Genomic DNA, 13717 nt, shown 5'->3' with positions numbered 1-13717 from the left:
GTAAGAGAGAGATGATTTTTGGGCTTCAAACAAGTATCAACCTTCAATACACAAGAGTGATATTACTTTTTGGCTTCACGCAAGTATCAGTCTTCTCAATCAAGACATTCTAAAACGTCCAAATTAGCTCTTTGATATATCATTTTTAGAATGATGTGCACAAGCTTTTTGCCGGGCGTCAGAATTGTATTATTTCTCTCATTCTGTGGGTTTTGAACCACAAGCAATGGGAACATAAAGAATTTAATCAGGATAATAATGTATGATACTGCTCTAAATCATCAAGCAAACTATTCAGAAATGCTCTAACAAACACAACATTACAAAAACCACCAATTATATCACTTGTTAGGTAAATGGAACTATGAAATAGATCAAATGCGTATGTGATATAGTTTTATTGGATTGGCATACGAACATTCGGATGATATACTATAATTATATTTTTGGAAAGAAGGGAAAGGTAAGTTGTAAATTATCTCCATTTTTCGGAAAAAATATCAGCAAAGCACAACTATTACCAGGACCACTAAACTACCCTCTTGGAGTGGAAACAACAACAATACAACACACACAAAAAAACCAAAGCAGTCTTTATTAAGACATCAATTGTCTGGTACCAGAAGCATAATTGAGAACCTTAAGTTTATTTTGTGTAGATGCGGATGCCAACGGCCAAACCCAAGATTGCAAGAGGAACTAGAAACTGGAGAAGCTTCACAATGAACTCTGATGTCTTGTCCTGATTGTAATGAGGCTGCTTGGGAGGTGTATAAGTCTTCTTCTTTGGTATGGTCGATACATCAATCTCTCCGACATAGTACTCAGCCATCAATTCTTTGGCACTAGAACTATGGCCCACATCCTCAAAGTCATCAGTGGCATCCTTCCCTGGAAACATGCAGATTCAGACTGCACATAAGGTTCTAGTTTCTATATGTGATGAAATTATAAAAATATAACTAAGTGTTACTTGAAGGGTGCGCTAGCAAGGATATACCTGTTGCTGACAACAATACTTCATCGCCACCTGGATGATCCTCCAAGAACTTGGTCACATCATACACCTGTTTGAAACATTCAGATAGGCTAAAAGATGAATTAAATTACAACGATTATTAGGCCAAAAACATCATTGATTTTGAAAATCTGAAATGATAACCTGCAATATCTGAAAATTAAATAAATTTCATTTTATCTTTCTTGAGTAATGAAAACACATAAGAAACAAGTATAGGCCTTTCAGTTTGCTGCATACTTCGACCATATATAAACCTTCATTCTGACTATACAAATGTAAGCAACTGAATGCCAAAGCACAAAAACCATGCTATAGACAGAGATGAAGAGATAGATAAGTGACAAGCTATTTAAAAATTAAAAAAAAAGAAGAAGAAGCTACATTAGCATTGGCATCTATTTTGGTATTATGCTCTTGCATATTAGATAAGCCCCACATTGAAATTAATCAACTAATAGTAAAAACCAGAAAAATGCCATATCCAAGAGGTTTCCATACAGTGGCACAAGTTAGAAAGAGCAGTAATTCGACAACCTACAAAGGACTGATTGCATCCAAAAGCTTCATACTGCTAGTTGTGCGCGTAATTTCTGATATCTAAGTCCTTATCTATGTTTCATTTTTTGCTTAGAGTTTTGTTTAAGAAGAATGTATATATACTAGATATATGTTTACTTAATTGCACTGTGAAACAGGGATACCAGATGACATGAAGATATTGCATAGAAAACAGAAGACAGAAGAGGAAACCTGTAGTTAACCAGTCATGAATTCTGGACTACCACGGAAATCAAGAAGATAAAGTGAAATCAAAATCAAGATTATAACTAAACTAGTAAAGCATTACATGTACAAAACCCAATAACCACAATTAGCAACACATAACAACTCATCAATGCCATTTATTTGCATTCTTGCTTAATTACATGTGACAATGAGCAAATGCAAATCTCATTAAGAAACTTTGCATGAAATTCGGTAGAAAGTTCAATGGAGGGGAGGCCTTTGACAACTTTTTGCTAATTTCATCATCATCATCATCTACACAAGAAGGAAATCCAATGAAATTTAATCTGAAAACATGACTTGATAGATTTATCAAATTTAAATATCAAGGAGGCAACGTTTCTCAAAATAGAGACGAGAAAAGGAAATCGTAGAATTTAATAGATTTAACTAACTGAAGATATATCGAAACTTTATCAATTAGAATTTTTAAGGCTTGATCACCTATGGTCACCATGATTTCCTTATAACATCTTTTATAAATTTCCGATGTACAAATAAATAACTAAATCAAGTAGGAATTTATAAAGTGATGTCTATAAACATAGCTCCAGAGCCACAATTTTTAGAGACTCTGTCATTTCAAATATAACACATAATGATTTCAAATTCCTTAAATAAAGAAAACCTATCAGAATAATTCTTCCTAGCGAAAATTAAACAATGTAGAATAGCATCAAGCTAAAGTTCATTGCATTATGAAATTGTCATAGGGTTCCTGGACTGTCATGGTCTAATTTCTGGTCATGGGCTAATATCTTCTTGGAAACGCCTGATAATAGAGAATAATAGAGTCTATTCAGCTTATTCTGGACTCCAAGCTAAAACAGGGTAAATACTAGAAAAGAGATAGAGTTGATTAACAAGTTAAGATGAAACTGCAGACGAATTTCCGTCAAAATATGTCCAAAGAAACGGCCATAGTATATTATCGGACCAATAATAACATACATATATATCAACAAGCACAAGTGATATATAACAAAGTATACAAGGGACCTAGCATAGTCGTCTATTATGATGTCGAAACAACCAAGAGATGGGATGACTCAACGTAGGAAAACAAGGATACAATAAACCACCACCGAATGTAAAAAGTTCAGATACTGGATTGGATAAAACAACCACAAAAGGTTGGATTGTTTAAGATAACCACAAAAGGTGGTCAATAATTCATTCAAATAATATATTCAACTCTCTTTCCAAGGTTACAAAGACTCTTATTTATACTATAATTATCTTTAACTAACTAAGAAAGGAATAAACCTAAATTGGAAACAAACCTCATTCTAATATGGAAAATACCTAAAACAAGAAATTTAATTTAATTAGGACTATTATAATAAATAAGAAAACCTAAATATAAGGAAATAATAAAATTTATTTCCTAAAGAATTTTAATAATATATTCCCTGCATCATTCTCCCCCACTAGTTGGAAATTCGCCCTCGAATTTCTAGCACGAATATCTTCATCTTCAACTTGCATTAATGGAAACTTCTTTAAGTTCATTTCTCGGTAATATGCACGAAGAACTTTAAATTTCCCAATTTGTGTAATAACATCCATCCAATCACTCCAATTGTTTAAAATAAAGTCACAAAGCAAAATTTCCTTCAACCCTTTATTGTTGGTATGATCATGCATGTCTTTACAAAAATTGATGACAAAAGAATTTCTTTCATAGCCATCCATCCATACTTCAAAGGAATCTTCTTCTTCAAGCATTGATTCTTCAATAATTTCTTCATAAAATTTCGGCACCTCACCATGATCATCAAAATAATCAAAGTGGTCACAAGGGCTAACCTCAATGTCATCACCACAAGTATCTTCAAACTCTTCTTCCTCGTGTTCTTCCATCGGGGCCTTGATTTGCTCAAGCCGCCGTTGGAGATCTTGAACTTGTCTCCTTAGATCGTTGATCTCTACATCTCGTTGATCAACAGCATCTCCCCCAGGAGCCACTCTATGACCCCTACCGCAACTTCGCTGACCTTAATCATGATTCTGTTCAACCATCGATAACAAACCTGTGCTCTGATACCAAATGATGCCGAAACAACCAAGAGATGAGATGACTAATAGGAAAACAAGGATACAATAAACCACCACCGAATGTATCAAGTTCGGATACTGGATTGGATAAAACAACCACAAAAGGTTGGATTGTTTAAGATAACCACAAAAGGTTGTCAATAATTCATTCAAATAATATATTCAACTCTCTTTCCAAGGTTACAAAGACTGTTATTTATACTATAATTATCTTTAACTAACTAAGAAAGGAATAAACCTAAATTGGAAACAAACCTTATTCTAATATGGAAAATACCTAAAACAAGAAATTTAATTTAATTAGGACTATTATAATAAAATAAGAAAACCTAAATATAAGGAAATAATGAATTTCTTTCCTAAAGAATTTTAATAATATATTCCCTGCATCATATTCGGCCAAGCTCAACTAGCAAATTGCCACCGACAAAGATCATAGATTGCCCTTGCAAAAGATAGACAGGCAAATGGGATCCTTATTTTTTACTCTTAGACACTAAACAATAGACTCAATGAGCTTTCAAGTTTTTTCTAATTGATTCATTGGTATCCACACTATCCTCAAGAGGGAAAAACTTGAACTGGAGTTCTAAAGTGTTGAAGTATTAGAATTCTCAAATTCAGGAATTGCAGATTTTAACATTCGATAGATTTTTTTGAGTTGGAAACAGGTAGGATATTGTTGGAGTCCTACACCGACTAGGCACTCTCAAGCCTATTGGATTATAAGAGAAAGTAATCTTCTTATTCAACAAGGTCTTATTGGGTGAGCAGTCAGACCCACCTCAAATTCTATCATGGTATCAGAGCTCAGGTTCAGTTGAGTTGAGTGTTTGACCAGCAGGTGAGGAGTTAGAGCCGACAACTACCTCCAATAAACAGGCATGACCCAACATATGGGCTTGACCGTGAGGGGGAGTGTTCGAGTCCCACACCGACTAAGCACACTCAAGCCTACTGGTTTATAAGAATGGGTAATTCTCCCATTCAACAAAACCTTATTGGGTGAGGAGTCAGACCCACCTCAAATTCTATCATGGTATCAGAGCCTATGTTCAGTTGAGCTAAGCGCTTGACCAGCGGGTGCGGAGTTTGAGCCAGCAATTACCTCCATCAACAGGCATGACCCAACATATGAGCTTGACCGTGAGGGGAAGTATTGGAGTCCCACACCGACTATGCACGCTCAAGCCTATTGGGTTATAAGAAAGGATAATTCTCTCATTCAATGAGGCCTTATTAGGTGAGGAGTCAGGTCCACCTCAAATTCTATCGTATATTCATAATGAAGCCACCACCACTTCGATATGCAACCCATTTCATTGTAATGAAAAGATAAACTGTGGAATTTAAGTTATTGGAATAATTAAAAACATCTAGAAAGAGAAGCACCGCAAACTAATTGAACCATAATTCAAGCAAAGTAACCAAAGTAATTGAAGATCACAGCACTGAAACAGAACCAATCAGATTTAGTACACCAATGCCCCGGTATTTGATCAATAGAATAAATAATAATATAATGCTCATATCTATCAGTTAATCACACAAAAAACAGTTAAATTTTCCATATTCTATAACATCCAACTAAAAACAAAGTGTCAATTTGACAGCACCCCAGATGTCAAATCCTTTGAAATCAGTCAATTTCTTTCTCATCCAACAAATCGAATCAAAAACCATCAGAGAGTTGCAATCACNAAGTTATTGGAATAATTAAAAAGATCTAGAAAGAGAAACACTGCAAACTAATTGAACCATAATTCAAGCAAAGTAACCAAAGTAATTGAAGATCACAGCACTGAAACAGAACCAATCAGATTTAGTACACCAATGCCCCGGTATTTGATCAATAGAATAAATAATAATATAATGCTCATATCTATCAGTTAATCACACAAAAAACAGTTAAATTTTCCATATTCTATAACATCCAACTAAAAACAAAGTGTCAATTTGACAGCACCCCAGATGTCAAATCCTTTGAAATCAGTCAATTTCTTTCTCATCCAACAAATCGAATCAAAAACCATCAGAGAGTTGCAATTACATGCAAAGACCTTAATTCTCACATCAAACACACAGAACCAAAAAAAAAAAAAAAAAAAAAAAGGAGAAGAATGAAGACCTTGCCATGGATGATGAGCCAACAATCCTTGGGGGTGTTGTGTTCGGATACTTGAGACAAAGTGAATAGCTTATCAGTGGCAACCATTTTGGTAATGTTAGAGGTAGGTTTTAGTGGGAATGCAGAAAAGTTAAGAAGGAGAAGAGAAAGAAATTAGAAGAGGAAGGTGGGTGAAGTATGAAAATGAAAGAGAAACAGCGGACTGACCAACCAAACCGGAGGCGCAATGTAAATGGCGGGCAGAAGTAGAAAGAAAGAGTGATGTCATTATAAATAAGTGTTTGGTTGTTGGTTGTTGAAACAGTTGATTTCCTATTAGTTGGTCGATTGGCATTTGGCAGCTCTCGCTCATAATTATTTATTTTTTGTTTTAAGGTTGTTTTTAGTCTCTCTCTCCATTTTAATTTTTCTAAAGTTTCGGAGAATTTTATGCTCTCTATTATTTTAAGGAAAAATATTTTGTATAGTTTGTTGTCACACAACAAGGGGTCAACAAATTTTAAGGATAGAGCCAGAAAAGATGGATACTCGAGGTATCAGTTCCGATTCCAAATTTAGTGAAATTGGCATTGTGCGGGTCCGATTTAGATTCCACCACTTTAGAAACCAAACTCGGACTCAAGAATCAGAACCGGAATTGAGGTCTAGATACCCAGGGTGGAATGGATCAGTACTCGACGTATATTTGTAATTTTTGTAAATAGTTGGGGTGTATTTGTAATTTTCACAGGGTATGTTTGTCATTTTGATGAATATGAGGGGTGTATTGATAATTTTATGTGAACAGTGTCAAGTACCCATACACGAAACTGGAAGCTACATCACAAGTTTCGGTTCCAGGCATTTAAGAACAAAATTGACTAGGTTCGGTTCTAGTTCCTAAATCTTAGGAACCATCGGGTTTGGGTCCGAGTCTAGTTCTAAGGAATTGGGCTGGGTACCCGGACCCGCTCACCCATAAACATAACCAATCAATCTCACTCGCATTCATTTATAAAAGTCTCTCAAAGAATAATTTTACTCTAAAATTACAATATCCGTTGACAAAATTACTTTTAATAATTTAAAAGTTGACTGATAACCAACCGTTAAGGTTTTCCATAAGTTTGTTATTAGATAGAGTATTTACTAGTCCATTGGTAAATTATTGGTCATTGGTCATTTTTGAATTTTAATTAAGAAATGACAATTTGGTTGGGTGTTGAAATTTTGGATTAAAACTATTCTATGAGACACTGGGAAAAACAAGTAATTTTTTAATTGAGAGCCCAAAAATGGATTAAAAAAGATCATATAAAAAATGATATGAAAAGAGGATTATTATTATAATCTTTTTAATAAAGTTAAGATAAGATATTTATGAGAAAGGCTAGTAACTCATAGTCACTGGTAATTCAACTATATTAAAATTATGAAATAAATTTATATATTTATATGTAAGTTTCTTTGAAGTTATTGACTTAATAATCATATGGTTATGACTATTTTGAGTATTTAGTTTATAAGTTTAAAGCCTCGTTTAAGTATAAATTAGAGATTGGTTAGCAAGTAATCACACCAAATTTGGTACCTACAGAGTTAGGAATTGAGATTGGGTTTGAAACACCATTAATATCACTTACCAAAAATTGAAGCTTTAAATCTAGGGAGTTGGTAACTTACCTTGACCATCATCTTAGGATTGCCAATTCTGCCTAAATCTAACCATAAAAGGATTAAATAGTCAATAGAAATACATAAAAAAAAAAAAAATAGTGAAAATGAATTGCCTACCTCTACATTAGTTTTAGATTGACGTGAGGCATAGTGTAAGATGGTTTTGCAAGTGTAAAAGCAATGAAGTTTGATTAATTAAGATCAAGAAAATGGACCAATACCCATATCCAAAAGTTTGGCAAAATGCCTAATTATCTACATTCTTTTTGAGTCTTTAATATCCTTTATTGTAGTGTAAATTTCGTTTGAAAATGTTATTAGAATGCTTTAAGTGGATTTTCTAAATTTGAGAAAAAAAATAACATTTATAATATATTGTACATTATAATTAATATTGTCAGAAATATATTATAGGTTTATTATAAATATCAAAGGAGATTTTTTTTTTTTTTAAATTAAGGTGTTCAAACCAATTTACACGCATATCAACTATTCCTTAAAGGAACGAGCATAACAATCTACCTTCGCAACCCCCCATTTAAATAAAGTAACAATACTAGATTATTTGTCACCTGATTGACACATTTCTTTTAGGAGATTGAATTATGAGGAGGGCAAGAATCACCATCCTCATTATCATCCGAAATTGGAAATGACGTATCATCTTTTGATACTCCTCACTTATTAAAATCAAGTATTGAGTAACATAGATCCCCTCTATCCACCTTAGCTTGAGTTTTTGATTCTTTTGGGTTTTATTTTGAGAAATATTCTTAGACAATTATCTCATTAATTATAATTCTCAAAATGTCAATATTTTATTTTAAAAGACTGAGGTAACCATAAAACCATGTGAGTTACTTTACTATCCTAATGAAAATTATCAAAGAAAAAAATAGCTAAAACAAGTTTTGCCTTCTAAAAATATTAGATAACTTAGTCTTAGTCTAGTATTATCTACTATAGTCTAGCATGTTTTAATTAATTAGTTAAATGCTAGACTATTCCGTCTAGTATGATCTAACATAGCCTAACGTTATATGTTAGAGAATAGATAATCATTTGTCTTTCATTATTGGTATATTTAAAGTCACATGATTTTACGATTTTATGTCCTTTAAATAAGGGGTTCAAACATATATGGTCAAGTAAGTAATCTTAATTTCCCAAAATGTGCATATTTAATTTAAATAATAAATCTAGCCTAAAATCTAGTGACGTATCAATTATACCTTAATGAAACTCAAAAATTGCATGTTATATTAATGTTAAAAATGCGTCAAAAATTGCATGGACACAAATTGTCAATGTAATTTTGGGGTTAAGCTTTATTTTTTAATTAATTTAGCCAAAACTCAGGAGGATTATAATAATTTACCAACTTTTCCAACCCTATACCTATATAACCACGAAATGACGATTTTCCAATTTTACCCTAATATAAACCCTAAACTTTCTTCGCTTTTCTCTCTTTTTCCCAAAGGAAGAAAAAAAAAAAATCTTTAAAAATTCAATCTTCATCAGTCATGACTATAGATTGTTGATTAAAGTGATGAGATTTGTTGGAAATAAAGACTTTTGGCCGAATTTTGGTAGGGAGATGAAACTTAAATTGGTGAAGAATTTTTTGCTTGAATAAACCGTTAGAGATGTTTATGTTTTTATGGATGTTATTATTGTGGGTGTGTGTGATTGATTACATTTAAATCGTTGAGGTTGAGTTGTTTGATTTGACCTTAAAATGAAACTACGACACTTAGCATGATTTACCAATTAGCATGAAAAATCACGTGATTATCAATTGTGCAAAAGTTGGGTTAGTGTGATTTTTCATAGAGTTAGCGTGGTTTTTTCGCGAATAGCGTGAAAATTCTTAGGCGCGATTTTTCACTTAACCATCGTATCAATTCATCTTCTAATTACAGATGTGATTTTTTTTTTTTGTTGTAACAACATTACAAAAATTATGGCATAAATTTACCAAAAACATCTTAAACAATACTAAATAAACCATCAATCAACCAAATTCCCAATTACAAGTCCAAATCAAACATTTTTTACTAATCACCGAGCCAAAAAAAAAATGTTTTTGCTTGTTAAATCTTATTAAAAATAGTGTGATTCCCTAAGTGTTTTTGCTTGTTTGAAAATGAAGAAATGTATTTGTTTGCTCAAGTGTTGGGAGGTCAGATGAGGATATTATGGTATTTAATTAAGAACTTGGTTATATGGTATAAGGATGGGATTTTGGTTAATTTTATAGCCCCCTAAATTTTGGTCAAATTATAATAACCCAGATTTAATACTGAAACTGAATTTGATTAACAGAAACCAAACCAATAGATTGAATTGTTTTTTTGGTTTGGTGAATTATGTCATTTAGTGATTTTTTTTGGTTCTGTTTGGATTTGCTCAAAACCTACGTTATATGAACTGTGCTAACTCATTTATTAATATGTGATGATATGGTGTTAAAAATATTTTATAGAAAAATAAAGGTCAAATAATAACCATGGGTAAGCATCATTAAAAATCTGTTTTTTTTTTTTTTTTTTTTTTTTTTACTACATTTAAGTATAACAAAATGGGTTTTTTAAACCAACAATGGGTTGACTAGTGACAAAAGCTTAGGCCAAAGGGTTTATTCCTCTGTGGTCTCAATTGAATTATAAGATAGTTTTAATATTATTACCACGGACTGCAGGGTTTGCCGCTTTCAAAAGCCTGGGGTCAGGGGATTAATCAAGGTGCCTTAGACTTGCTCGGACACCCCCGCTAAAAAAAAAAAAAAAAAAAAAAAAGCAACACTCTTTTAATATACAAAGAGAATGAACTATTAGTTGTAACTTTTATGTATGAAATTATGATTAAAAAAAAAAAAAAAAACCTAAGTGTTAATTGAATTTTGTGAGTGAACCAATTTCCTAAGGTTCTATTTAAGATCATATTTAGATTTTGAGGGGTGTTTTAAGTCCCACTCAATCTCTATCAAGGTCTCAAATAGTCTTTCAAAAAATTATAATCTTTAAATATGTAATTACCAAAAAGCATTTACTCTCTGAGAGAATCCCAAATATTAAAAAAACTTTTTATTTCTTCAAAATTTTTATATCCTAAGAATCTTGGTCCTTTATACGTTTGAATTTTTTTTTTTAGAATTTTGAAGTGACAAAGATGATTTCCGTAAGTGGAAGAAGACATCATCTTGACAGAGTAAGTGTTTTATTTATTTATTTATTTTTCTTTTGTTAATCTTTCGTCATCTAATTTTCTTTTTGAAAAAAAAAAATTCTAATAAGAAGAAGGCTCCCATCACCCTCTTCTTGTAGCTTTAAAACATCATCTCACTTTCTATCGTCCTTACTTAAAGGATGAAGTAAATGTATTGGAGTGATGTTTAGAATAAAATATGTTGTTAAATGAATACATTTTAAAGAGGAAATATGTTGTTAATCTTAAATGAATACATTGAAAAAAAAAAAAAAAAAAATGGCGACTGAAATTTAATTGGAGAGAGAAAATAGATGTGGGGTTAACAAAGAGGTTTAGGAAAAATAAAATAAAAAGGGGCCAATCTTGGAAAGAATAAATAAAATATATTTGTACATACTACATACTAGTATTTAAAAAATGGATTATTGGGGCTTAGAAAGATAATAAGTGGGACTTAATGGGAGGTGATTTTTAGCCCCCATCAAATTGATTAGTATCCCTCACTATTAAATATATTTTTATTTTGACAAGTTTAACCTTAATGACTTTATAATTTCAAAATACTATCATTCTCTCTTTTATTGATTTGTTTAATGTTTAGCCTTTAATTCTTATATAAACCCTAATTCTAAATTTGTTAAATCATTTAAACATTTTTTTTATTTCAAATAATTCTTTGTTTGATAAAAAAATATATTACAGAAGAAATGAAGAAAGTAATCTTGTGAAAAAAAAGGGTATAAACAAAAACTAATTAAGAAATTAGGGAAAGTGGTTAAACAAAAACCCTATTTAAATTTGAAATCGAGGAGAATAGTGTAATAAAAAACCCTAATTTAAGATTGAAATTGGGGAAAGTAGGTGCAAATAATAACCTTAATTACACCTAATTAGGTAGGACTATTTTTGATATTAAATGGGGTTTAAAAAGAATTTTTAAAATTATAACATAAATATATTTAGCAATGAGAGATAGTGAAGAATTTGACAGGGGCTAAAAATTAAAGAAAAATGTTACGTTTACAACCCAATCTTACAATCCTAATATGTCAATAGATTGACATTGTCACATCAGCTCCTACCATACCCAAGGTACTATGAGAAACGAACGATTGTTCTTTCAGAAGGAACGGTCATTCTTTCATGAGGAATAACCATTGTCTATGAAGGAACAATCGTTTCTTTTGTCTAGTCAAAATCATTTTATGTCTTGGGTGTGGTGGAGCTGACGTGATAGTGCCAATTTAGGTATCACGTCGAAGCTGTAAAAGAAGTTTGTGTGAATAGGTTATGGGCGTAGCATTACTCAAAATTAAATCTGGAGACTTAAATAACACTACTCTTAGCTTTTAGTAACTTGACATTTGCGCTAATTCAAGTCAAAAGTAGTTAAAGCCCTTTGGGCTAAGAGACCCAAGAAAGCTACCCTTTAGCAATTGGAACTCAAAATTCAAATGCAGTCCAGTCCAGTGTGTTTTAAGAGGTGGGTTTTATTAGTTTAATAATTTTTCTTAACAATATTTTAACTATAAATTGAATTTACTTAAATAAAAACTTACCTCAAAACACAACATCCAATTATATGAAAAAGCAAAATCAGTAATCAAACACCTTGACCCATTTCATTTTAACCTATTTAAATTCGTTTATCATAAATAATGTGTTATTGTGTATGATATTACATTTTCACTAATAGCATCAGTGTGTGCATAGAATTATGTGAGTAATTTATAGGTGTAACATAATTCTATTAATAAATTTTGTATTTTCATGTCAAAGAGTTTTAATGGTTCACAAAATTCAAGAAGGTTTCTAGTGGGTTATGGCATATGGGAATTTTTCTTTTACAATTATGATTTTAAAAGTACAAATATATAAATATTTAATTAAATGTAAATAACATTAACACGCAAAGGTAAATATCCACTTATTTGTTGTAATTGATGAATCATAAATTGACCCTCCAACCACAAGATAACCCCATGATATTTTTGCCAAATTAAAAAAAAAAAAAAAACCACGATTTAAGATTTTTGATAAATAAGATATCTTCATAATATGTAGTCAAGTTTTGACATACATTTGAAATTAAAATTATAATTGAGCTCAATAATATAAATATCATAATAAAAGCATATACAAATATTATTTTACATGCTATACTAATACAATAGTAAAATAATGTTACAAAAGGGTAGTTTAGACAATTTAGGTGGGAAGTACTTTTGAATTTAGATTTTGTGTTATTAATTAAATTCCAAACCAATAAATCATAAAGGAAATTATTATTTGACTCTATTTTATGGTACAAGTTAAGAAGCAGCCCATTTTCAAAAGTATTTCACCAAATAGTCATAAGCCAAATTCTCTATTTTGTAAGGATGAAAATATCTTCCAATACACATTTCTTTAACTTCTTAATCAAAACATAACTACAATACCTACCAAATCAATACATTTTTCGACTGTGATACTGTGCGATTTTATTGAGCTTTTAGGCTATTAAAAGATTAAAAAAGATATGTTATTTTTAAAACTATTTTATTTGTGTTGGAGTTAAATATATATGTAAGGAAAATGTTAATGTTGGTTGCTTGAGTTAATTTTTAGCCAGGATGTTGAAAATCAAAGGTTTTTTATGTTGTTTACAAAACCTAGGACTACTGTGTAAGAGATTTTCATAATGAATTCAATCAATATTAATCAAACAACGAATCACAAAATTCAATCTCAATCGCAATATCCCGAAATCAATGTATAAATTATAAAACATTGAGTTGAATTTTAAGGGATTTGTTGAGATTGTGGAGTTAAATTCAATCTAAATTAGAGTTGAATTAAGACATAGGTTTTTC

General features: G+C 31.3%; 1 protein-coding gene across 1 annotated transcript; it reads right to left on the bottom strand.

The window, feature by feature from the left end:
• Positions 1-362: 362 nt before the first annotated feature.
• On the bottom strand, positions 363-6221 carry LOC116124784 (cytochrome b5). The gene is made up of 3 exons (XM_031410529.1): positions 5994-6221; positions 1001-1067; positions 363-891 (listed from the first exon to the last, which is right to left on the bottom strand). Exons 1-3 carry the CDS (start codon positions 6078-6080, stop codon positions 647-649), a joined length of 399 nt encoding a protein of 132 aa, XP_031266389.1. The 5' UTR covers positions 6081-6221; the 3' UTR covers positions 363-646.
• Positions 6222-13717: the final 7496 nt, after the last annotated feature.

The sequence above is a fragment of the Pistacia vera genome, unplaced genomic scaffold (genome assembly GCF_008641045.1).
Source record: "Pistacia vera cultivar Batoury unplaced genomic scaffold, PisVer_v2 Contig104, whole genome shotgun sequence".
Taxonomy (NCBI): Eukaryota; Viridiplantae; Streptophyta; class Magnoliopsida; order Sapindales; family Anacardiaceae; genus Pistacia; species Pistacia vera.
The sequence above is the reverse complement of the archived record's forward strand: the minus strand, read 5'-3'. Positions and strand labels throughout refer to the sequence as shown.

Bases quoted from the DNA above. Each gene is read 5' to 3' on its own strand.
- LOC116124784 (XM_031410529.1), bottom strand. From the start codon at position 6,080: ATGGTTGCCACTGATAAGCTATTCACTTTGTCTCAAGTATCCGAACAC. The intron at 1,068-5,993 runs GTCTTCATTCTT...TGTTTCAAACAG, and splicing joins GGCTCATCATCCATGGCAAG to GTGTATGATGTGACCAAGTT. The intron at 892-1,000 runs GTATATCCTTGC...GCATGTTTCCAG, and splicing joins AGTATTGTTGTCAGCAACAG to GGAAGGATGCCACTGATGAC.